We start from the raw sequence: 27,082 nt of genomic DNA, 5'->3' as shown, positions 1-27,082 counted from the left end.
TATATAGCGCTTTTCAAGGCACCCAAAGCGCTTTACAATACCACTATTCATTCACTCTCACATTCACACACTGGTGGAGGCAGCTACGGTTGTAGCCACAGCTGCCCTGGGGCAGACTGACAGAAGCCAGGCTGCCATATCGCGCCATCGGCCCCTCTGGCCAACACCAGTAGGCGGTAGGGTATATTTATTATATTACACTATATTATATTATATTATAGTATATTACATTATATCCTCTTTCACATTAGAGCCACGACAGGACCCACTAGAACATGGGAACAAGTAAAAGTGAAATATAAGAATATTCTACAGAATGGTAATATTTAATCACTTATATTGCTTTTCGTCTCTTGGAAAGAGACCCTGGAATAATCTGTTTGTTTGTTTATAACAGCAACCAAGAAAAGGGCAGAGCAAAAAAAGACAGGTGGTGGTCCTGCACCCCCTCGTCAACAAGTTGGTTAAGTAAATAATACCCTCACGGGAAAATCGATCTCTCTCTATGAGCACACTGTCGCGCTGAGCTAAAGGATCCTGTCTGTCCCGCAATATACGCTGAATTCTGAGAACTCTCCTTATCAATCTTGCACCTTCCGCAATGGGTGGCTCGTGTATACGGACAGGACATGGCTGCGACAGGCTTCCCAAATCCACCTTCGCTTTTATAGCCGTGGTCTCTCATCTTGATTACGCGAAGTAATTTACAATTACTACTCTGAAATATGAATTACATCTGAAATAATCAAATACATGAAATACAATGATTAATAGTACATTTCCCTTTTTTTAGGAAATGACCTGTATGTATCTGTATGAAATCAATAAAAGAATCAAATACTGCATTACCTTTAGTTACATTGATAATATTTATTTATGGTAAAACAGTGGTAAAATATCGCTGTTGCTTTCGTATACATGAAGCGGACATACCTGAGTGGCCGCGATCTGATCCTGTTTACATAAAGTAAACCTGCTCCCGAGCAGGTTTACGCTTACGGATCTGTTGCTATGACAGCAAGTCCCGGATGAGCTTCGGAGAACCGAACGATCCAAGATCACGCGAAATTGTCAACAATCAAATCCAGCTAACTTACTTAGCGAGGTACGAAGAACGGACCCCAGGTCTTTGAAGGAAGAATAAATGCCCTTTTACATGCCAACCCAGCGTTTTCCTTCATCACCACGAAGGAAAACAGTCTGTGGTCGTCCGAGTTTGGTGATTTTTGTGTCACAGGTCTACGTGTTTAATATAGGGACTTCCACAGCCTTTTCAACAGCGCTGCGGACCGCGGGGTGGGGGCGGGCAGTGTTTTGGAAATGACAGTCTTCATTACAAAGCTTTCTTCGTTATGAATTAGCATACATGTTTTTATTGAACATTTGAAGAACCAGCAAAAAAAACAGAAACTCTTGTAGAGGACATAAAGTCAGAGATAGAAAAGACAAGGAGCAGGTGCATCTAGTACAGGTAGAGCTGCTGCAAAAACCCACAGAGCCCAGCAGCCAGCGTAACAAATTCTGGATCCTTTGCTTTTAGTTAGCAGTTAGCATTAGCAGCACATCCTGCGTCCGATGTGAAAGGACTTTTATGCTGCGCACTGTGACTCACAGCAATGATCCCGGGTCAGCCCTGACTTTGTGTTAAACTAATCCTAAAGTAATAATGGTATTTCTAACCACTGATATAGCACAACTTTATCCTTTCAACAGCTACTGAAAGTTAGGGGACCTAGCTGCTATCGGATATTTATATAGAGATCCTCCAGCTTCAAACTGTATCACCCTTCAAGGACCTGCAGTTCAAAAAAGCGCCCCCCCGACAGCCAAACCCATCTGTTCTCTGATTGGATTGTTACATTTGTGATTGACATGACATTGACCAATCAGATGAAAGGAAGAAAAATAGGGTCAAAATTCGTACTTGTAACTTGCAGGGTTTTTTTGGGCTAAGTCCACACACAAATCTTTTTTACACATACAAATCTTTTTTACACACACACAAATTCTATTAAAACATTCAAATCTTTTTTACGCACGCACAAATCTTTTTTACAGATACAAATCTTTTTTACAAGTACAAAATATTTATGACCACATTTTGAGCCCATAGATGACGGACTGGTGTGAACTTCAGTCAATTCTGCTCATTTTAGCAGATCAGATAGAGAGGGATCATTTACCTGTAGATACTGTTTTGAGTCGTTTAGATGATGTTTCTGAAATGCTTGGGATGATAATTGCTTTTCAAGATGTTAGCATCGATGACAGCATTGTCGAAAGTTTAAGATCAATTCAGCACCGTGAATACGCCGAGGAAGAACAGTCTTCAAATGTTGGTCGTCCACGTCCTGAAATCCCGGCTGCAGCACTCAGGACTTTAGTGCTGTCCGGGATAACCATCGGGGTAATTGCCGATATGTTTTCTGTGTCTCCGAGCACAATTAGGAGGAGAATGACGGAGGAATGTCTGAGGTAAGTTTATGCTGTAATATAACACCTGTGTGAGTCTGTAGACAGCATTATTTAGATGTTGACCTTAATTATGACGTTTGATATTGAAATATTATCGCTTACTTTTTTATTGTGAATGTCTAAAATAAATGGGGCAGCTACGGCTAAAGCTTTCGGCGCCATCTCGTTGTTGAGACACGTTTAGCCGGCGCAGTGTTAGCTGTTAGAGTGTGTTAACTCGGAGACTGGGGGCACTGGAACCTGTAGGAACCTTTTACACAGAGTAGACCCACCAGCTTTCCACAGTCTACTTACTTATCACATCTTGGTAGACAGCAGGGTCATTAGTGCTTTAAATAGTACATAGTTGAATGTTTCATTGCTGTTTGCAGCTAATTGTTCTCTGATAACACATAACAAAGTTGATGTTAAATAGCAAGTTTATTGAAATGGTTTTGTCTATTACAGCAGCGTTTTAAATATCATACTTTCTCTGGTGTCTTCAGTAAAGCTAAAACAAGAATACATTTACGTCCTTGGTTCTTTCAGGAAAATGTTTTGTTGAGACTTGCTGTTATACTAAAAAAAAAAAATTATGTGCAGAAAATCTGATAGGTATTCTTCTATTGGGAATGAGGACTTGGATGCAAAAGTGCTGGACATTCAGCGTCATCACCCAAATGCCGGCTGCAGAATGATGATGGGACATCTACGATCCAGAGGCATACACATTCAAAGAAAGCTGATATTGTTTGAATATACAAACACCAGTTTCTGGCCCAGAAAGCATGTGTCAGTGTAGCCATGATGTGATATTATAATGTAGGCATCAAAAATGACTAGGCATGTTCGCATCACTGTTATGCAGTTATGTTCCTGTTTGAACCAGTTTGTACACGATTCTCTCTCCTCAGTAAATCTGTACAGCACCTGGATACTTACCTGAAGCAATGAAGATCTGTCTCATAAGCATTACAGTGTTTACAATACAGTCTTTTTGTAGTTGGTAGTACTAAGACATGATCTGTTTGTTAATCAGGATTTCGACTGATGGATTCAATGAGACGAGTCAATCCAGAAGGGGTCATGATGCCACGGTTATCTATTCAGACTGCAAGGCGTCGTCAGTACAGTGTACCAGCACCAAATCACCTTTGGCATATCGATGGAAATCATAAACTAATTCGGTCAGTACTTGCATCACCTTTTCCCTATTCCATTGAAGTAACAGGATGCATGTATAAAATTGTAAAATGAAGCCTTGAGTTTGTAAATGTCATCTTAAATGCTGTCATATAAGGCCATTTACAGGATTCGCTATAGTCATGTCTGAGGCTTTACATTATGCATGTGATTCTTTGCACTACAGATCTTTCTGTAAAGTGTTTAAGTTTCCCTTCTATTATTTCTTTTACATTCCTGTTATAACATGTTGTCACTTTATATGGAACTGAAATATTGGTCTTGCTTGTATGTAACTGGGGACATGACAATGTTTTTTCTTGTTTTGTTGTTTTTAATTCTGCCTTGTCAGATGGAGATTTGTTGTCCATGGTGGGATAGGTGGTTTTTCGAGGTTAATTGTCTACCTTAAAGCTGCCACCAACAACAAAGCTACAACAGTTTTTGATGGTTTCTTGTCAGCAATCAGACAATATGGCATACCGTCAAGAGTCCGGTAAGAGGTGTTTAACAAATACAGTATGTCAAAAAACTCTGTATTGGACAGTAGTTATATTCAGATTGTTACTCTCACTGACTCGGATCAAAACTTCTCTACTTTTTTTCCAGGTCAGACAAAGGAGGGGAAAATGTGAAGGTTGCACATTTCATGGTGCAGACAATGGGGGAGAACAGGAACTCTCACATTACAGGCTGAAGTGTTCACAACCAGCGGTAAGGACAAGTAAATTGATGGCCTGTCTTACTTTTTTTTCACACATGCAATTGTAATAAAACAAATGGTTTCTGAGCATAATTGACTGGTTTCACAGCACATTAACACTACTCTAATAATTGACTTGGAAGGCTGTTGACGTAGGAATGCCTGAAAAACCATAAATGAACAATTTCCCTCACTGTGTCTTATAGCATCGAGCGCCTGTGGAGGGATGTATATGAAAACGTCCTTGACCTTTTCTACACAATCTTCACCCAGCTGGAGATTCAAGGACTGCTCAACCCTGGTGAAGAAATTGACTTGTTTGCACTGCACAGATGCTTTTTGCATCACATTCAACATCATCTTCAGTCATTCCAGGAAGCATGGAATCAGCACGGACTCAGAACAGCAAACAACCATTCACCTCTGCAACTCTGGTTGCTGCACAGAAAGGAGGGACAAGATTTGTCACAGGTACATGACTATTTGATCCGTATTTGTTCTTCTATGTAAAACTCTACTATCTGTAGTTGAGATGAGTTTATTTCTACTGTTCGAGTTGGTGTACCAAATATTTCTCCTGTAAGTGAAAATGTCTCCCAAGCCATTCTCTCCTTTTAGTCCATCTGTCAGGTATAGATGGCAATACTTTAAACAAAGTTAAATTTGTTATACCTGAAGAGAACCAATCCTGACCTAGAATGGGTGAATGAATAATTATGCCTAAGAAACTCACATAGGCCCTGACAGACTCAATAAGTCCATCTAGGAACAGCTGCAGGAATCACCACTTCAGTTTAGATTTAAGACATGTGCATGCTCTTTCAGGTTGATGAGGATTATGGTGTGGACTGGACAGGATCACATAATCACCGCCCATCAAATGAGATCACCATTCCTGAGATTCAGCTCCCACGTGCACTGAGTGAACGAGAGCTTGCTGTGCTACCAAACAACAACGTTTCACTCAGTCAAGCTTTGGATACCTACTGTGAAACTGTTCAGTCACTCAAACTTATGTTTGATACCACAACTTAACTCTTCAAAGTAAGCAGGTGCAATATGTTCACACCCCTTTTTTAAGTTTCTACATCTATGGCTTTGTAGCTAATACTGACTCAAAACAGCATAACCAATTTCATTTTCAACAAAACAGTGAGTGGCTATAAAACAGGATTTGTTTTACACAGCTATCACTTTAATAAAAATAAAAATAAGTGACAATAAAATAAGTGATTTGATTTGATATTCATTTCTTGGATGTACAGTACATGTCAACTCTGAGCAGATTTAATACAATGCACACGGTACAGTAGTATAACATCTTAAGGCAAATAAATTTTCCAGTAGCGAGAATAAAATAAACATACTGTGTAATTTATAATATAATATATATTATAAATATATAATAATATAATTTTGTTTTCTGAACTCTTTTTAATATAAACTGACAAAAAGCAATAAATGCTCACCTGTACTGTGTATTTTACACTGTCAAGTGTATTAAAGGAGCTAGAACTCACTAGATTGTCAGTTTCTTTGAACACCGAGTACAGTAATGTGATGCAAGAAAGAAAAATGGTCTAATCTTACCATGTGGTTATGGAATCAATCCTAAACCAGACCAAAACCTGAGTCAGTAGAGTTGAGACAAACCTCAATGTCCATCAGAAATGACTCATAGGTACAGTAGTGTGCAGGAAGACGTAGTACTTCAAAACAGGTGGAAGACTGCTGTTGACCACTTCCACAGTCATTTCTCTCGGCAAGACTTCCCATCCTGTCCAAAACTTGATGAGGGCTTTTCGTTGTGCACAAGACGCTGCAATGGAACATTGTTTTGAGCTATAATGACATCCTATATTCATTATTTTGAGTCTTTTATGGAGAAATACCATAAAAGATGAACAATTACATAAAGAGCACAAGACATTTTTGCCCCACTCAAATTGCTGTTGTAGCTGTCATAGATATTTTTATGGTAACAAAGCTAAAAGTAGTTACATACAATTATAATGCAACTGATAATGCCACCACTCTGTTTTTTATGTATTTCATGGTGGCAGTATGGAGCAAATAAGAAAACAAAATTATACTATAGTGTACTTTGTTAATGACCCGAGATCACTGGACTGTATGTAATTTACCAAAGTATAATCAGAGAAAACCAATAGCAAAATACCTATCGCAGCAGACTTACCATTTTCAATGAAGGAGCGAAGGTAGCCTGCCACTCTGCATTTATCCTCAAGAGAGCATTCCTCTTCCTCCTCATCTTCATCTTCTGTGGCAGGCCACACTATCCTTTCTAGAATAGACTGCATAAAATAGTTCACCTTGGTTAATTTTTTTCTCTGAAATGCTACAAGATAAAATAAGCTTAATTTGTCATTTTATATCTTTACTTATCTTGTAGTCTTAAGAGCGTCAGCAACATTAGGTGTATTTTTATTAAATGTAACCCAGCTGTTCGACTAGCCCAAGCATACAAAATAGTATATTGATGTTTTGTGTCAACAATTAATGTTCATCCTTCATAAATTAACCAAATACTAGAGATGGCACGATACCACTTTTTTATGTCCGATACCGATTCCGATATCATAAATTTGGATATCTGCCGATACCGATATGAATCCGATATAGTGTTTTTTAATCAACAAAACTGTTTTTTTTTAATATCTTGCTGCATTTTGTATAAGTTCATACTCAAGTTTAAAACAACAACTACACTAAAGCTATTCTGTTATACCTGTATGCAAAAAAAAAATATTTCATAGTTCAGCAATACTGATCAATCTAATAAACTTAAACCTACACCATCCTCCCTATTCTGGTATTTTAAAGAGTACTTAGCGTAAATATTAAGCAACCTAACTAATAGGGTTCCAACTCCCAGCAACAACAAAAATAAATAAATAAAAAATAGGGAACCACCCCTCATGCTCCACCTCATGATGCTTAATCGATGTAATCAACCTTAATTTGATGCAGTGTGAAAAAAAAATGCACAGAAATCAATTATTTTTCAAGAAATATTAAATAGATTCAACATCTTTCTTCAACAAAATTGCAGACTGCACAGATGGTACCTTCCCAAAGGAAAAAGTACTATAGCTTACTAGGGTATATATATTAGACTTAATAGTCACTATATACAGTAATTGACTTCTATTCATTTTACATCAAATTAAAACTTTGGGTGTAAGATTTGGATAATTATTTATTAAAAGCTAGACATTTTAAATGAGAATAAGAAAGAAAAGTATGTCTTTGTGCCCCCTTTTCCCTGTTAATGCCCTATCGGCCCCCCTGGCTAAACTTTGCTAGATCCGCCCCTGCACAGTTACCAGCTGTCAGCTACGTAGAAAAAGATCCTTGAGTAGAAAGTAATATTAAATAAATTCTAACAACAGCTTATCAAGCTTAAACGTGCTGCTGTTGTTCAGCTGCTGGTTTCCTCTTTCTGCTGCAAAGTGGGCCAAAAACAAATAAGAGAGACGGACTTGCGACAGAAAAGCCGATCAGCTGATCATTAAGCAGTTTCATGATTGAAGTAGCAGCAAGAAGAGGCAGTCGCTTGTTAAGCTTAACGCAGGAATGCTTTACAAACATTCAGAGATGGACTTACACACTTGCTTTACTTCTCTCGGGGATAACTTTGTCGGAGATGAAATGCCGGGTTGCTAGCGAAGCTCCAAATGCTATCCAGACCACCGACAGGTCCCGCATGCCACAGCCGCTCTATCACGTGATGCATACTGCTCCCACGTGCTAACGTTCTGAGGTGAGTTACAGCGTGTTGCAAGTTTTGTGAGGTGCTTTCGTGATATTTAACGGATCGGATTACATTTTTTATTTTTCTCCGATATCCGATCCAGTAATTTAGGTCAGTATCGGACCGATACCGATACGTAATATCGGATCGGTCCATTTCCACCAAATACCTTTACTGTTCAGATGTTAAAAGATGTGACCTGACTTTACCTCACAACAGGGAGCAGTCTCTGAGTCCCTTGGTAAGAAAAGAGGAATGATGTCTGATCTTTCTGTCAGAAGCGGCCATACCATGGTCTCCTTAAGCCCTTTCCTCAGCTGCTTGACTTGACGGCGTGTTCGTGTTATGACCTACAACAGTGAGACCAAACCAAAACTGAAGTGTGAGTCCGTAAAGTAAAACACTTTAAATGTTAAATACTTAAAGAACATCCACTGTACTGATAAAGCATTTCAAATTGCAGGACTTATACCAGACACACACGGTCCACCATGAATGAATGAATGTCCCATTATTCTTCCTAAGATCAAACATAATAAATTCACTAAGCCTAACATTGCATGGGGGTAAAGACAAACTGTTTTGTAACTGTATTCAATCTATTTTTCATCTTTATGGTTACAGTTAGGATAATGTAACACAAGTAATGCTTTTTCCTTTAGTGCTGCACGTGTATTATTTTAAATTACTATTCCTCTTATTTCTGTACATAACTTTCTTACCTGCCACCAAAAACATGTCACTCTCAAGCAAGGTCTGAGAAGTGGATGGAGTCAAGTGTTCTGGCTCACCGTCAAACAGTCTTGTAAGATCTGTGTTCCCTGAAAAGAGTACATCTAGGTTATGGTGAGTATGAGAAATCCAGGCAGTAATTTTAACACAATTAACTCATTTACATAACAAATACATTTTCTTTACATGATGAAATATTCTCTTATTTAATCCACTATACATGTGCCCAGTCTAGTTTCATACATACCAAAATTCAAATGCAAACCAGACTGTACTAGAGAAACTGCCTTTGAGAAGAAGAATCTCTTCACCCCTTCTCCAACAGCAACATCCCCTAAAAGGAAGAAGGAAAAAAAAAAAAAAACTTGTGAAGTTTCGGATTAGTCAGTCACTGGATTTCTAATGTTTTCACAATACAGAAAAAATACCTTCCAGTTTGCAGCTGACAGGGCCCGCTCTACCTTTGGAGCTTTGTAGAGGGAGATAAGTGATCTCTGTTGATCCACAATACTTTCCCGCAAGTCCATTTGCAGGACTACTGCCTTTCTGGTCTCATACTTTGAAAGTAACTCGGACTTGTAGAGCCAGGCTGCTCTGGTTGCATCTTGTTCACATTTCCACTCTGAAAGGTACACATTTGTATGGATCACATGAATCAAAAGAAATAAAATATATGTATTTTTTGCCATTTATCTGGTATCTTCCTAACTTAATTCCTGTCACTACCTGGTTTTTCCCCTAGAAGTGACTTTTCCTCATCTTGATGAGATGCATCTTCCTGCACTACCACCATATCACCTGACGATTGCTCTGCTCTTGCTGAGGTTATGGTGGATTCCAAGATGATACTATTTGGTTCCTCTACCCCGCAGGATGGATTCCAGGCATCACTGTTGCTACAGGATGGGACCTCTGACCTTGCTGTTGTACTACGAGTCTGCCTAGCCTGACTTTCAGTAACAGACTGAGGTTCAGGACCACTCAATGAACTGTGAGAGGGATTGGCAGAGATTTCAGCATCCATCACCAATATATATAAAGTGGACTTACTTAGTTTCCACACTATATACTAAAATATATAGAAAATCAAAGATGTTCCTTACCTTGTGGATTTAGTGATGTGGTTTTTCATTTTATTTAAAGGAATGTTAATGTCACAATTCAGGCATTTTGTGGGGGGTCCTTGTTGCTGGAGGGTTGTCAGGCTCTACAGAGAATATGGAGATAAAAATATATATATATATACATTTGGTGCATACTGTGATAAAAAAATATTTTGACAGTTCTGCAATCGCATTTGCCAACGTGAGAAGCAGAAACAAATTGTAAACACAAAATTACATATCTCCTTCTAAACCTTTTCTAACAATTGCTTACATACACATTCAGAACCATTATTACTCATATACAGTCATGTTTCCAACCAGGTGACGGCTAAAGTGATTTGACACATAGTTGAGCTTAGCTAGCCATTTGAACTAGTTTATTAATACATGCAAATAACATATTCTGACCCTAGTCATTACTCACGTCTTCCAAATCAATACTTTTCTGCAGTGGCCTTATATAGATCAAAGCTTGTCCAATTCCACTCAATGGACTGCGGAGATATCGCACTGTATATCCAGTGTCTGGGCTTGGGATTGTGCACAGGTTACGGCTTCGTGTTGTACCAGAGATTCTCAGCAGTTCAAACCCTCCTGTGTCTTTTAGCTGAGGGAAGGTATCCTCAATCTTTGCCTTGACCACTTCTGGGTCATCATCCCTTCCTGTAAAACACATTACTTGCTGTACATTACTACAAAAATGGTACATATAAGAGTAAAAAAGTAGTTAAACTGAATCTTGAAATATTAACAAATGACATGTAGCATCACCTTGGAATGAAATCCGTTTCTCTCCAAGTCCAGCTGCTGCTAGGTCAAATTTGACTGCTTTAGCTGGCACTGTGTCTGACATATGATCATGTAAACAGAAGAAGGTGTGTGTGTAAATGGAGCGGCATGCTTTCTTGGAAGAATGCGAGGTCAGAGATGAAAGTGGCGCTGAGGAAGGCCTCACTCTGTAAGGGGCAATCAGCTTTAAAAAGGGAAAAACAATATTAAAGAAAACATTCTAAAAGCTTAGATTAATTGGTATTTAATTTGCAAGTATTATACCCGCTTACAAAATCACTACATTGAACTAGAATTGCTTTATTTTCATTCACATAGATTACTTGACTTCCATATTAGCAGAGAAAATAAGACACTTTAAAACGTCATGATTTAACTATTACCTACAACAATGTAAATAGTGATACAGACATTAACCCAGAAGACGATTATCTTCTCTTACCTAATTTATTAAGTTCTTTGCTATGATAAAAACAGTATAAAAAATTTGTGACTGAACTGATTAAAAAGCTCATTTTTGGCAGACAGACTAACCAAGCAGTAATAACATCGTTACTTACCCTGAACAGCGTTTCGTGGAGTGGAGCTAGCTGTGATAGCGTTAGCGTTTGCTAACGTTAACATTGTGCTGTTTTGATGAGAACTTGGACCAGGGACCGCTTCATCTCCAGTATGCTGCTGCAACACTCTCTCAGACTGAGGTGAAGACGTACAATCTAAGCGATTAGCAACTTCTCTGAGTAACTCAGAAACGGACTTGTCTCCTGCAGCCATGCCCTTCACAAGCACCTAAACGTTATTCGCGCCCAGTGTTTTACACTTGTTGGTGCCTTTACTTTATTTCGAGCCACTGCCGCCGTCTGCGTATGAGACGCACTGCACCATTAGACTTAAATCGACACTTCATGTGCTATTACTTATGTCTGAGCAAAGGAGCAACCAATCACACAACTGGCTCCGCCCTGTCTTTCTTGATTGACAGACAAAGTCATTCTGCTGAAAAGTCGCATTATGAAATAAATAGGCCATTGGGAAAAACGGGATTTTGAAATAAAGACTGACTTTGAAAAAAGGACATTTTGGATTAAAAACGGCTGGGAATAAATAAAATGCCTCAGGAATAATCTCTGTTATTGTGAAAAATGATGATCATGAAATAATATTTCACAATAATAAGTAAATTTATATAGCAGAATGCAATATATTTCACAATATGAGCTTTTTTTCAAAATGTGTTCAATTATTTCACAATATCATTCTCACATTACATATCTGTGTCTTATTTATTCACATAGTTATTTATTTCATCATGACTTATTTATTTATTTAATTTTGAACACTTTGGAGTTCCATAGGATGTATCTCTGCTGACAGCACAGCATTACAAACTTGTCTTGTCTGGTTTTACAAACTATTCAAGTCTAATGTAAACGAATAGTACATAATTATTCTGTTCTTACAAATCACAAACCTATTTAGAGTCTTTGAAATTAATGTCCATCAGCATCAGCATGAGCTCTTCATCATGCCACATGTTAGTGAGTGGTATATATCAGAGAGCAAGTGAACATTTAGTCATCAGAGCTGATGTGTTAGAGGGTTAGGGTTAGCAGGAAAAATGTGCAAGTCTGAGGATTTCAGAAAATTTGACAAGGTTGACTCGGTTGGAGCATCTCTAATACTGCAGGTCTTGTGGGATATTCCCAGTCTGCAGTGGTCAGTATCTATCAAAAGTGGTCCAAGGAAGGAACAGTAGTGAACCAGCCAGGGTCACTGGCAACCAAGGCTCACTGCAAGTGGGGAGTGAAGACTGGTCTGCGTGGTCCGACCCAACAGATGAGCTGCTGTAACTCAAACTCTACAAAAGGTTCAAGCTGGTTCGGATTGAAAGGTGTCAGAATACACAATGTATCACAATTTGATAGGTATGGGACTGAATAACTGCAGACCAGTCAGGGCGCCCATGCTGATCCCTGTCGACACCCAAAAGCACCAACAATGGGAATGTGAGCATCAGAAGTGGACCATGGACCGTGGATGCACTGAGAAGAAGGCAAGTCCGAGTGGCAGTTTGATGCTTTTGGGCAATGTGGGAAACCTTGGGTTTTGCCATCCATGTGGATGCTACTTTGACACGTACCACCTACCTAAGCATTGCTGCAGACCAAGCACACCCTTTTATGGTAACGGTATTCCCTGATTGCTGTGGCCTTTTTCAGCAGGATAATGCGCTCGGCCACAAGGCAAAAAAATAGTACAGGAATAGTTTGAGGAGCACAACATTTAGTTTGAGGTGTTGACTTTCCCAGATCTCAATCCAATCAAGCATTTGTGGGATCTGCTGGACAAACACATCTGATCCACTGAGACCCCACCTCACATCTTAGAGCAGAGGTCCCCAGCCCCCGGGCCATGGACCGGTACCAGTCCGTGAGTCGTTTGGTACAGGACCACGAGAGTTGAGGCTCGGGTGTGAAATTTATGGTTTTCAGGGTTTTTATCGTTAACTCTGTTTCCCTGGGTCTTTTCCTGTGTCTTATGAATAAATCATCTTTTTTTTTGGTACCAGTACTGGTTTTACTTTGTTGTATTTATCCGCGACACCTTAAAGGCCGGTCCGTGAAAATATTGCCGGACATAAACTGGTCCGTGGCGCAAAAAAGGTTGGGGACCGCTGCTCTTAGAGGACTTAAAGGATCTATTTCTAGCATCTTGGTGTCAGATACCACAGGATACCTTCAGTGGTCTAGTGGAGCCCATGCCTAGACGGGTCAGGGCTGTTTTGGCAGCAAAAAGGGGACCAACACAATATTAAGCAGGTGGTCATAATGTTATGCCTGGCTGATGTATCGTCTTTAATAATTGTGTCCTTTGAGCTTGTCAAATATTTGTTCTGTCTCTAAATCCATGGCTGTGATGAATATTTACATTAAAGTTTGTGTAGAAAATGAGATGTTACAGGCAAACACAAAACATCAATGCAACAAATGCAGGATTTTGCAGAAGCTTTCAGTCTACTGTTAAAGTTATTATCACCGAACATGAGGAAAAAAAAAAGTTCCAGTGTGCACAATGCATGCAGACATTTCTTCATTTTAGCCGTGTATTCTCTGTAAATGATCCTCTATTTTATTAGCACACGCCTACTTGTGGTTTAATGTAGCTGAGGAATTAATGCCAGTCATCTTTATTAAATTCTGCATATAGCACTTCTGGGGGATAAACTGAACCTGGTATGTCTGAGATGTAAAAACAAAAATAAACCAATATAAAACAGACCTTATTTTGTTATTATTAAATTTAAGAGACTTGCTTCACAAACATTGTGAAGTGTCTGTGGTGAACACTTGATTGGAAAAGTTAGTAAGTCTTTTTACTTAATTTCATGCAAAAATATGTGTTTGTGCACATGCTTGCTGAGCATTACTGTGAGCATGTGAAGAAATCAGACATAATACTCCTTCCGTTCTGTGTGTACCTGACGTGCCGGATGTGGGAGAGCAGCATGGTGAGATGGCCAAGGCGCAGAGTCTGCTGCTGGGTGGATAGGCCCAGTTTGGAGATGGCCCAGACCAGCGCATCGATCACAGAATCCAGGAGATGCAGCAGTTTGTTTCTGCTTTCCAGCTCTTCTGGAGTCTGTGGGGAGCTCGTGCACAGACCTGTGAAAAACAGCACAGCTACGTGTCATTACTGAGACCACTGATCCTTTTTTAAAGACGTGCCCATTAGTTACACACGACCATAAAAGTTTAGATGCTGTTTGAGACGTAAATAGAAGCAGAATTCAATAACATACACATCATTTATACTCTATATACTTATAGAGAAAACATATGAATAGGTTAAAACTGAGAAATCAGATGTGGTACGTTTGAATTTGACAACAGCAATATATTTAAAATTGCTGGGACAGCAACATATTTCTGTCATTGCATTACAACAACACTGCAGAAGTGTGCAACTCATCATATTTCCCATTTCATAATGCAACAAATGTTTTAACTGGGTCACTGGTCTGGATTGCAAGCTGTCCAGTACTGAATATCTTAGCTTTCTTGAGTGAGTACATGTACTGTCACAATTATACCAAGGATGATGTTCATTCAGCATTCAGCACTAACCCGTTTGTAAAAACTGATCTGTACCGTCTGAATCCTATTGATACTATATATATCATCCTCACCTCTTTGCATATAATCATTATTACTGAACTCTGGCTCTCATCCATAGTGTGTCTTTGCACTGTTTCCCTGCTTCACGCCCAATTTGTGGCAGCAGATGGCCACCCCAAGTTTAGTTCTTCCTGCTAAAAGAGAGTTTTTCCTTCCCACTGTCACCAAGTGCTCGCTCGTAGGGGGCCATGTGATTGTTGGGGATTTCTCTGCAGTAAAGTAGGATCTTTACCTTACAATATAAAGAACCTTGAGGTGACTGTTGATGTTGTGATTTGGACATACTGAATATAGTAATTCTTTGATCTTGTTAGTTATTTATCTACACTGTCTTTCACATGCTGGTGAACCCTCAACTCATCTTTACTCCAGGACTAGTACTCAGCCTGTGAGATCATTTCTTTGCAATCAGCCATTTAACATGTTCTTTTTAAGCATACCTTCTGTTGCCTTGCCCATCATTATGTGTACCAGAATTAATGCACTTAAAAAACATCACATCTTACTTAATAATCTATACATATCATTTCCCTGATTATATTCACGCATATATGCACACACACACACCTGAACCATGGAATCTGTGAGTGTATAAACTTCTTGACTTGCAGGGAAATAATAATAAAGCTTAAATTAGATCCAGCCAACTGAAAACATGGTTTCGACAACAGTGAGACTGACACTGACAAAACATTCCAAGATTAATAATAGCCTGGTAATAATCCACTCATTATCTCATCTTTGAATAAAACACGTAACCTGGTGTTCTTTGGTATAAATTGTTGCATGACATTCTACATCCTGATTCAGGACTCTGTAACCAATTTAACCTAAGCTGTGACATTTATGAGTTCGTACAGTTTCTTCAGTCAGGCCATCTGGCTCATCAAAGAGCCCGAATGACATCATGATGGGCGCTCTTGATGAAAAACTAGAGGATGGAAGAGAGAAGGAGCTGTAGATCAACTAGTGTCCGCCCACCAACAGGACAGAGGATGGATGGAGCAGCTCAGTTACAACTTTCCATCTGTCAAGATTCATTAATCTTCTCGACTCCTTCTTTTCCTTGACTTTTCAGACTTGCTTTCGCTTCTTGCACAATTTGCCCTTTTTTTTTTTACTCCAGCTGCAGTGGAGCAGAGTTAAAAGACAGAACATAGTCTTGCAGAGGATCTTATGTGTGCGTGAGGGAGGAAACTTTGTTAAACATGTGGAGAGGTCGGTCACCTCGATGGAACCTGCCTGCAGCGTCTGTTGGAGGTGGTTTGTAGAGTACTGAGAGGACACTGTGACCACTGGAAAAACATTAAAGGTGAAAAAACGAAAGCCGCCCTGCAATAAGGTCCAAATTCACAGGTCACTTCATTATCAAACCTTCTTCAAATAACATCTGCCAATGCAACTTCTGTGGGACGGTCACCGTCATGTTGATTTTAAAAGCCACATCAAGGACTGGTGTAGTGTAACTCTGCTCTACAACGCTTTAAGGGGGTTATTTATTGTACGAGACGTTGGGAAATTTCTATGAACCTTAAACAAATGAAATGCTAGGAAACTTCAGAGGACTGTGAGTGTACTCTTCTCCCATGACCAAAATAAATAAATAAACAAACCAATAAATTATTTCGTAATCTAGAAATCTGGACACTGAACTGTACGTGTTGTTCCTGGCTTGGGAATGCCTCAGGATTGCCCTGGATAAGCTGGAGGAGGGGGCTAGGAAGAGGGAAGTCTGGGCCTCTCTGCTCAGGCTCCTGCTCCTACAACCCAGCCACAGATAATCAGAAGAAAAAGGATGGATGAATGGAAAATTAGAAGCACAAGACTGCATCATCAAGAGTGGAAATCAGCCATTTCAAGGAGTAGTGCAGAAACGAAAATCATAGCAGGAAAATAACTATGATTTATGTTTCTTTAATAATAACTGGGTCTGATGGGTACTAGAGAGTATTGCTTTGACAGTCAAACGTTTGGGTGTAAGTTAAGAAGCACACTTTAAACAGATACTGACATGTGTAGTCTTTAGTTTGGTACTTTTATACTCACTAAAAAACCTTTACTTGAAGTATGAGTACCCCAAAAGTGTGTGTGTGTGCACATGTGTGAGGGATTATGTCAGAACTAAAAAGAACAAAAAACCAAAAACACCACAAATAGCGCACTGATTGGATGAGGTGGAACAGCGTATTTGCTTATTGAAACCTCATTCCAAAATTCTTCCCCATCCTGTGGTTTTATGTGCGTCAGTAACACTCACTGGAGTTGAGGAGGATCATGGCCTTCAGGCAGACGTACTCCTCTCTCTGCAGCTTCAGCTCACGGAACCGAGAGGTGGCTGCCAGCAGCATGTCGAAAATCTCCATGATGCCCTCCACACACTGTCCCTCCTCCCTAAACAGACAGAAAGAGAAGAAGTGAAGAAAAACAAGATGGAGTGGATTGAACAAAAAGATAAGAAAGGGGAAAGAGGCAGCAACGAGAACCAAGATAAACTGAACGTGCTGAAAGAAATTTCTATTACTTTGTGCGTCCCATTTATATCAACTCTTGTAGGCTAAAAAAGTTTATTATGGTGCCTGAAAACCATAATAATATGATGGAAAATTTAAAAAAAAAATCAATTTCAGCTGCAATTTTGATGAACCAGAGGATTGCAGTGTCAGCACACAAGTGCTAGTGGTACATTTTAAGACATTTTAGCCTGGTGGCAGTTGTGCCCTGCAACCTGCTTTGCAACCCACTTCTTCCATTCCCTGCTATATATGACTTACTCAGTGTCATAAATCAGAAAGGGCTTAGAGGTTCCAGAACAGAGCTTTACCTTTTGACATAATAAAACAAACTATAGTCATGAATGGGAAAATTGGGTATTAAATCCTCATCAGCTAACAACTTCCTATTGGTAATCCACATATTAGCAACCATCCATGAAGAAATTCAAGCCAAATACTGATGAATGTGTAAGAGAGAGCAGAAAGAGGTCAGAAAAGCAGAAAGAAAGACTTGATAAGACAAAATAAATTAGAAAATGACTCAATGGGCCGGTGGATGGATTTGCATCCAGGATGTTATCCTCATCTTTCCAAGGAGAAAGGCTGACAGGAACCTTACAGAGAAAAATAAGGCCGTGTTATGAAAACACATCAAGGCTAGCCTAAGCCTATAGTGATAGTTTCCGTGGCAGTGAAGAAAGAAAGGTCAAACACTGAACTCAACCCACCATTTCCCTCGTATAAATTTGCTCCTACCCTCAGCTCCTTCTGCATTTGCCTTTTTCACAAAAAATGTAGCATTTAGCTGTCTGACTACATACTGCTTCAAAGTCCTTAACAAAAATAAGGGAATTACATACACAAGAAAGTGGGACAAAGGGGAAAACTCAGGGTAAACAGCAATTGGTAAAGTCCTGTGAGACTAAACAAGAGATGAAACATTTTATAGCATCTACAGCATGCAGTCTGAAATATGATGGCCTCCATATGATGGAGTCTAAAATGTACAAGTTATCAGAACTTAGTGGCTCTGCTGCATTATCAACTTTAAAAAACTAAAGTCTGAAGTCTATTTTTGTCTTTTGAGAATTTTTGCCCCTTTAGCAAAAAAATATGACGAACTTTCCCTAACCCCCTAACCCATCCCAGTTTATAATCTAACAAGTTCTGAATGTTGCACAAGGTCAGTGTCCACAGCAGAAATATATGTGCCAGTTTGTTTGACATCTGCATCAAGGAGAAATTCTTCAGAAATGCAATTATTTGTATCCTGTAGGCACCATGATTGTGGTCAACCCGCTCATTGGATTTTGGTGCATGTACTTTGTGTGAAAGTGAAAATCTGGGAAGGGAGAGAAGCAGCTAGATCCCAGCACACCAGTGACATGAGTGGATCAGACACAGCGTGGGAGGTATAGCTGGGTCGATGATGGGTTGCAAAGTGGCATGCAGTTCACAGCAACAGTAGGTATTGTTGAGAAACTTAAAGAGCCTCATATAAGATTTGCCATGCTGAGAACACTGTTGAAAACCTTTCTCCAAGTTTAGCCATTAGGATATCCCTGCTGCCCAATTACAGTGTGTTTACTACGAATACAAAGGCTATTCAGCATTGGCAGATACAAAGAACAGTTCTCTGGACAAATTCGAAGGTCGGTGTGGAAGGGAACAGCAGGAGATAAAAGACTGCGTTGGCAGTCCAGAGAAATCTCAGATGAATCTGGAACAAATGTTCGTGATGTGTATGTGTGTTGTGGATGACCTGTTTTATCGTGCGATGTCAATTTGTCATCATTGTGAAAAAACCTGGGGAGCTCAAACCAGCAATAATGTTGTGGCAGTTGCAGATATTTCTTATTCAGACATATTTTACCTTTTTACATTATTTTATGTGGTTGAGACAACAAAAGCACTTAAGAACATCTCAAAAAGATCCAAACTGACAGTATTATGACATATATCAGGAAGAAACACAGAAACAGAAGCTGTGTGGGTATTTGAGTAAACACTCTCTGTAAGCTAAAGTCTCTGTGGAATAGCAGAAACAAGTATTTGTTGCTCTGTAAACCTGCTAAACGTTAGCTGATGACCAACTTCATAAAAGATTTTCAGTGCAATGGGATCACACTAGTTTTAATGCAATAAGTGCTAATCCCTCTCACCTGCTGAGTTTGACATCTGGAGAGAAGATTAGTTTTCCAGGATGATCCACTGACCTCCACATCAAGCCCAACATGAGGATCTCCAACCAGCAGCACTTCAGCAGGTGGATTTGGTCTGTTAGACTCAACTCTACAAAGCCTGAGGAGAGGAGAAAAAAAAGGCCTCTTTACACTTGGAAACCACCCACATTCTGCCTTCATGGAATTATGAGCACCAAACCCTAATCTATCCCAAAATGCACAATTGGAATCAGCACTTATTCACACATTCTTTTAGTTGTACGCCCAGATCCACCAGTCAAGTTAGAGCTTGATTACATGTCTGTGCAGACTAATAATAGTATGCATTACTGCAGTATGGGGTCACTTTGAGATGTCTTTGTGTTTGAAAGAAAAGCAGCTTTGTTTTTATGTGAAATAACATTAAACTGATCATAGATGTTCTATATAACAATGATTCATCGGGGGAATCATTTCTTCATCACTCCTGTGTTTCATTGGCTCACTGCCTTATCCAGTGCAACATGATGTTCAACAAGACAGGAAATATGGTGAAAGAGCAGTAAAGGGTTCAGGCCAGCCTGGAATTAGACCAGAAACACTCACTGCTTGGAAGATTTTGTGGCCATCTGGTAATGTGTCTTAGCCAGCCAATCTATCAGGGCTCCCTGACCGTTGATATAGACACTGTTGCAAGGAACTTCTTTCTGTTGTATGACTACATACAGCTCTACCCAGAAACAGAGAGAAATGTACAGGGGTGGTGCAGGACATCTGTAACTTTGTAACAGACTGTTGCACAACCGGTGCCTCAGTACCAAACATGTCAACAGACGGAGCTACTTTCATCGGGATTCTTTGATTGAATCTGGCCTCAAAAGTGGGTCAGCTAACACAGGTGACACCAGAGAGTCACATGACACTGACAGCCTTCCTGTTTTATTTATGTCTGAATGATTACAGCTCACATGTCACCACCATTCATTAAACTTGATTTAATCCTTTAGTGCAAAAGAAAAACAGGATCAATCATGAAAAGCAACTTTATGGAAGGAACCAACACTGATACTAACATCACATCAGGCTGCTACATTTATTTGCACTCATCTGGCTTTTTTTTCACTATTTGCTTTTAAAAAATATTTGGACCTCTAACTTCTGTTCAGTAATTCAATTTTAAAAAGGTTTATTAAATATGAGAAAATGAAATATGTCATTTACCAGTATTTGGATTCTTGCTAGAAGTCCCTTTGAGGCCTTTTGGGTAAGTTTCTACAACTAGATTTGCCCATTGATTGTTCCTTTGGATCACTGTCTGACTGGATATGAAGTGCATAGTATTGTCTTCAGGTGTGTCTGTAGCTATTCTGTGTGGATTACGTGGTTGCTTTAACTAAGCTACTGAAGAACAGTAAGACTTTTTACTCGAGGCTAGCTTGGCTGCGTGTATGTTGGCTTACTGTCATATGGATCTCCTTTTATTTAAGGTGCTTCTGTCCAGGTAACTGCTTTCTACTTAATGCTCTGAGAAGTCTTGCTGTACCTGCTACTGTGAAGCAGCCTCGCTACTATCATGTTTCACTGCAGGGATGGTATTAGCAGATGATGAGGAGTGCCTGGTGTTTAACAGGCAGTGCTTAGAGCAGGGGTGGCAAACATAAGACCTGGGGGCTGGAATTCCGTTTGCCTACTATCGACGCTGTGGATATCACCAACTACTTGGTCCTCCAGACTTCTTACTACACTAGGCAGCAAATGAAAGCTTTCAAGAGTCTGGAGGCGTACAATTTTTTTGTCAGCGGGTGGGTCCACAACCTTGGAACAAAACGTCTCCGTGATGGATACAGTTTGGTGTTTGCAAGGGTGAGTGTTTGTTCTTATATTGCTTTATCTTAAACACGCTAACAGTTAGCGTTAGCGGCTTTAACGTCAACAAACATGCCAAATCCTTAGGACTTCGTTAGAGTGACAGTTGTTTGTTTCAAGGTAAACCATTCTCAGAGGTCTAACGAGACACCTCTGAAGACTTGGGTAATTGCAAGCTTAATTAAGCTTCATTTTTTTTATCTCGTTTGAGAACTGATTCCGATCTGGGTTTTCGTTCGTAGCCGAGATTGACCGTCGGAGCCCAGTCCTCCGACTCTTCGTCATCCAAAGCACTTGGGCAGCCTATAGTCCCAATCAAGTCAATATTAGACTACTAACTTAAAAGCACTAAGTAAACGAGAATTTAACGACAACATAATGCTAATAAGTTCGTTTGCAAACATAACATTACCTCTGACGAAGTGGTCGCTGCAGACACGGGCATTGGCAGACTCTGCTCCTCCCGACTGTAAACGTAAATTTAAAATCCATTTTTTCCTACGTTTTTCGGTTAGAATTTTCCATTTTTCTCCTCTTCGTTGGGCTATTTTTGGTACCCTAAAATACCGTTTATCAGTTTCTCGGGTCGACCTACTGGAGCATCCGTAAACACAACAGGACAAAGGCATTTTGCGTACTGTCTGTCTGTGATTTTGCGCTGATCTTTTTCACTTCCGCCCTCCAGTCAAATTTCGCGCTTTACGTCGACGTCACGTCTACGTCAAATGAAACCAGTCCAATCTGGCCCACTTGACAGCTGTAGAAAATGTGAATGAGTGGATAGATTTAGAACTTTGAACTGTATTTTCATAAATGTTAGAGCTTTTTCTATTGATAAATACCCCACTGCCCACTGCCACTGCCACTGGACTGAAGTATCTTCATGTCATAATATATTGTTTAGTTTTTATAAAGCTCAAGAAAACTTTCCTGTGTCTTTTACCATGCTTTAGAATAAAGGCCTGATTGACAGAGAGATGGTTTCCTACAAAGAGAAGCTGCTCATCTAAAGCCTTGCTCAAGTCTTATCTTCCTGACCCCTTTCTGCTTGGTTACTTCAGTGACAAATTGTGGCAAACTGCTGGCTTTAAATTTCATTCCATCTTAAATCAACCTGGACCTTCTGCTCAAACATCTCTGATTTGCATAAAAACTTTTGTGGTCTAAAGTTTGGACACATGGAGTGATTTCTGTGAAATGTTTTGTTTTTGTCATGGTCCGCGGCCTGGTGCCTGAGGAGCGGATGGGATGCCCACGCCTACGGGTGTGGCTGTCGTCTCCACACCTGCATCCCATTCCAGGCGATCGTCAGGAGGACTATTTAACTCCGCACGGCCGGCTGCTCCACGCCGGTCCGTTAGTCACCATTCAGCGGTAACTTGGCCCTCACGTGAAGGTGGATGTGGAATCTCTGGTTTCTTTTGAACTATGTTTATTCTTCTACTGTGTGCCCAAGTTATTGTTCGCCGTGTTTGAGCATACACCTGCCTGTCCTGCGCGCCTGGAGTTCAGATTAGCCACCGGTCATCATCTCCTCCGCCTTCCTGGAGCCCTCTCCCGCGGACCCTCACCCCTCCCTCCAGTTCCCACGGCCCAGCCCTGATTGTAAGATAAATAGCTCTACCCCGTTGTATGCTGTTATCTCTCTTCCCTTCTCTGTTGCAGCCTCCCACGGTCCCGATCATGGCGTTCCCGAGTTGTTATCTCCCGGTCCTTTGGTTCTAATATTAACACTGCATGTTTTCCTTTGATCATTCCGGGACACCCTTAGTTTGAGAAATAAAAGTTATTCTGCGTGCATCCCGGCGTATTGTGCTTGCTTCTAGGTCCAGCTTGCTGCTAGAACTACGGTTCTTGACAGTTTTACATATCGAACATTTTTCAGGATGTGTAATTTTTGAAATACGGTCCATGTATCTGCCAATGAATGTAGATCCACTTTCACCATTTTTGTTAACCTTCAAATTTGAGGAAATGTTTAAACATGAATATTTCAAATACTCATTAAGATAAAAGGCTGGTATTTTCAGTGGTGTTTCTTACCATCAAAATGAATCATGACCTGTAATTTGGATTACAGCTGTCTTATTATTGGCTAGTTAAAATGTGAAAAAACATCATGCAGTCCTGCAAATTCCCATATTTGAGGACAAATGGTAAATGGACTGCTTATAGAGAGCTTTTCTACTCTATCTGAGCACTCTACACAAATAAATGCTTTCTATCTAAGATTCGCACAATCAACACGAGGTTAGTATCTTGCCCAAGAATAGACATGCAGGCTGGAGCAGACTGGAATTGACCCACCAACCTTCTGGTAGTAGGTGACCACCTGAGCTACAGCCACCCCAAACACACTATAATAATCTCCATATTGCAAAAGATCACTACAGACAATTTCAGAATGGCAATTGAATCTTACAATATTGCAAAATAAAGAATGTAGAACATTTTTTTAACACAAAATTCTTTGTAACAAAAAAGAAAAAATGTATGACTGAGTAGAATTAAAGAAAAGAAAAACATTTACTTAGCAGTACTTGTGTGAAAGAGTTACATACAGACTGAACAGAGTAGCTTGGATCTTACCAGGGATCTTCTTGGCCCAGCTGATCATGAGAACCAGTTCCTTGTCTGCCAGGTTGGTGAGGGTCATCATCATGCTGGTCTCAGTGAACGGCTTTTTCAGGTCCTCCATGAGGTAGATCTCTGGCGGCTCTGCCTCCATGATTCGGGAAATGAACTCCTCTGGGTTCATGGTTGAGTGATGCGTGTGATTTGTGTGAGTGTGGACAGAGGTGTCTTCAGGTGTCCCCAGGTGAAGATGCCGTTGACCCCGAGAACCCAGTCCAACCCTTACCAAACTCTGACCTGTCGTATCCCGAGGCTGGGGTCCACCGCGACGGTGTCGGGCACCACGAAAGCCACAACGTTCACGCCTCACCCCTGGTGAATGAAGACAACAGACAGTTGCCGAATTACCTGCAACTCCTTTACACTTCGTGTGAGAAAAAGCTTGTGCTTTATGCAATAGAAGGAAATATATGTTTTTAACAATCGAATAAGAACAAAAAAAAACTGGATCTATCTGAGCATTAGCAGACACTATGACCAGTCTACTGATAAGAAGAGCAAAGGCATTTATAAACACAATGCTTCATATGTCAAAGAGCAATCCCAGCTGCAGTTTAACACACCAAGGTTAGCCCAGAATCACAGAGCAGGCAACAGAATGGAATGTGCTGATCATAAGAAACACTAAAGGCCCAAAGAAACACTGTTACCTATTTGCATGTGTCACAGAAATAATTAAAAGTATTTAGATGATTCTTACAGTCAGTGGAAGGAAGACTTGTCCTGCGTGCTTTTCAAGAAAGCTCAAAAGGTCTAATGAGCTCACAGACCTATTAACTGACTCAATTTTAGCTCTGCTGTAAGACATGAAATCATGAAATATCCCAATTCTAATGAAGATGAGTAAAAACCCACCGCACTTCATCATGCCCACTTCATAGCATTTACGTAGCCGGCAGGCTTGGCAGCTTTTACGCCGGTTCTTGTCAATAGTGCACTGATTTGTGGCAGGGCAAATGTAATCATTGTGTCCTAATAAAAGAAGAAAACACAGACACAGTAATGGATTATTTCAGCTGATGAGAAGAAAAATTGTGAATAAATATAAAGTAAAAAGGTCATACCTTGGATGCTTCTCTTGAAAAAAGCCTTGCAGCCCTCGCAGGACCACACACCGTAGTGATAGCCGGAGGCGTAGTCGTGGCACACGGCGCAGAAGTGCATGTCGGCTTTCCCTAGCGCAGATGAGCACGATGAGGATTTCACTCCTTCCGCTCCTTCTTCAGATTTCTTTCCCAGCAGCTTGTTACAGCTGATGATGGAGCTGCAGAGGGGAAGCGAAGAATCGTTGAAAGGGACAGCTTGACATTAGAAATTTTAGCCCGTCATTCACCTGTCATTAGCTGTCCAACAGGTACTGTGTTGCTGAAAATGTCTCCATAACAGCATTTAAGTCAACTGGAAAAATCGCATCACAGATAGTATTTATCGCTGCAACACGATGAGTGCCATCATAACCATTAACTGCTCACATTAATCACCAAATATAGAGGAGAACTGAAGACACAAAAGAAACAGAAATTAATTTTATAATTAATAAAAAAATATTGCTATCATCTTTTAGCTTAATTGCTATTTTAAACACTGGTATCAGAATTTACTAGAATACAAACATACAATGAATTACTACACAACCAAGTGTAACATATTCCGCACATTTGTAACAGCCACCCTTCTGTGCAGACAGGAAGGGACGATGACCCACAGGAGCTCGTTTTTCTGTTCTTATTTGGTGTCCATAGCAGGCATCTAACTGGCTGTGGTTACAAGAGCAATGAACTTTGGTTACATACTGTATAGAACAATTATGATCTGTGAAATCTTTCTTTTTTATGGTGGCACTAGATTAGTCTTGTTTGGGTTCCCCCTTTCCGAGGGCTGTACAACAAAGGAGGTTAAATTAGTTCCCGAGTTATGTTAAGCTTAAATTCAGATTTGTCACCGTCACAGAGGTGGCTCGCTTTTAGCCGCGGTAACTTGGCCAAACACATGACCTGATCTGGAGAAGAGATTAGAGATCTGATTCAAAATCAGCTAGAAGTTGTGTGATGCAGAAAATGTGAAAAGTATTGCCACTTTTTTGGATATTTGTCACACTTGCATGTTTCACATTATTCAGTTATCTTTGTCTGTATTGGTTTTGTCTGTATTGGTCTGTAAAATGGTTTTTAAATGGCAATTTCATTTATTGAGGGAAGAAATCTAACCAAACCTCCCTAGTAAAAGTAATGAATGGAAAACAAAGTCCCATCTATCACTATAAAAAAGTTACAAAGCCATTTCTAGGACTTTGGGACTCCAGAGAACCACAATGAGACCCATTATCCACAAATGGAGAGAACTTGTAATGGTGGTCCAGATATGGCTGGCCTACCAAAATTACCTGAAAAATGCACAGACGAGTCATCCAGTAGTTCACAAAGCAACTCAGAACTGCAGTCCTTATTTGTCTCACTTAAGGCTAGTTTTCATGATTCAGCATCAAAAAAAGAGGCTGGGCAAAAATGGCATCCATGAGTTCTAACATCCTAGGACCTGGCGTCCACATATGTGGACATCACATTTTGGGTTATTTAGACCAAAATACTCAATTTTGCTCTGCAAGGGCCTGATATCCACTTACGAGGACATTATACTGCTACTGTTCTATCGAATGTTTAAACGAATATCCTCCTTTGTGGCTCTCATTTTTCTTAGAAAAAAAAAATCAGGTAAAAAAAAAAAAAAAAAATCTGGTATTCTTTGTTTTTATATTCATCGGGTCCCAATCAGCCCAAATATCAAAGAGAAATGAAAAATGCATGCCGTGGAAGAGCTCGGGTCTTAGGAGGTTAAGGCGAAACCCACAGTTGGACACTCCCCCCGCCCTTATATTTGCCCAAATGTCATCTGGTGAGTGATGAGACAAAAGCTGAACTTTTTGGAATATTTGGAAGGTAAATTTGGCGTAAAATGAACACGAAAAATATACTGACACTCAAACATGTTGGTGGTACTCTGATGGTTTGGGGC

General features: G+C 40.0%; 2 protein-coding genes and 1 long non-coding RNA gene across 12 annotated transcripts in view; all 3 read right to left on the bottom strand.

The window, feature by feature from the left end:
• Positions 1 to 27,082, bottom strand: part of esr2b (estrogen receptor 2b) — a 60,164-nt gene that overhangs the window by 7,788 nt on the left and 25,294 nt on the right. For 7 of the 10 annotated variants that reach the window (XM_040041651.1, XM_040041650.1, XM_040041652.1 and 4 more), the window contains 6 exons: positions 25,135 to 25,334; positions 24,926 to 25,042; positions 24,026 to 24,382; positions 19,571 to 19,709; positions 17,174 to 17,307; positions 14,220 to 14,403 (listed from right to left, as the gene is read on the bottom strand). In XM_040041651.1, the coding sequence (XP_039897585.1) occupies positions 14,220 to 14,403; positions 17,174 to 17,307; positions 19,571 to 19,709; positions 24,026 to 24,382; positions 24,926 to 25,042; positions 25,135 to 25,334 (1,131 nt within the window). Of the gene's footprint in view, positions 1 to 3,967; positions 6,159 to 6,536; positions 6,655 to 8,323; positions 8,465 to 8,586; positions 8,635 to 8,836; positions 8,936 to 9,093; positions 9,181 to 9,274; positions 9,469 to 14,219; positions 14,404 to 16,569; positions 16,677 to 17,173; positions 17,308 to 19,570; positions 19,710 to 24,025; positions 24,383 to 24,925; positions 25,043 to 25,134; positions 25,335 to 27,082 lie in introns of those variants that run through there. The other 3 variants (XR_005697276.1, XR_005697275.1, XR_005697277.1) reach the window with 3 other exon arrangements.
• LOC120739770 lies at positions 9,475 to 13,259 on the bottom strand. The gene is made up of 4 exons (XM_040041658.1): positions 10,724 to 13,259; positions 10,377 to 10,615; positions 9,950 to 10,053; positions 9,475 to 9,835 (listed from the first exon to the last, which is right to left on the bottom strand). The coding sequence occupies exons 1-4, from the start codon at positions 10,803 to 10,805 to the stop codon at positions 9,556 to 9,558; spliced, it is 705 nt and encodes a 234-aa protein (XP_039897592.1). The 5' UTR covers positions 10,806 to 13,259; the 3' UTR covers positions 9,475 to 9,555.
• LOC120739771 lies at positions 15,692 to 16,557 on the bottom strand. The gene is made up of 2 exons (XR_005697278.1): positions 16,291 to 16,557; positions 15,692 to 16,211 (listed from the first exon to the last, which is right to left on the bottom strand). It is a non-coding gene; the product is annotated as an uncharacterized LOC120739771 (long non-coding RNA).

The sequence above is a fragment of the Simochromis diagramma genome, unplaced genomic scaffold, assembly GCF_900408965.1.
Source record: "Simochromis diagramma unplaced genomic scaffold, fSimDia1.1 OVJJ01000304.1, whole genome shotgun sequence".
Classification (NCBI taxonomy): Eukaryota; Metazoa; Chordata; class Actinopteri; order Cichliformes; family Cichlidae; genus Simochromis; species Simochromis diagramma.
Note: the sequence above shows the minus strand (reverse complement) of the source record. Positions and strands in the feature narration are given on the sequence as shown.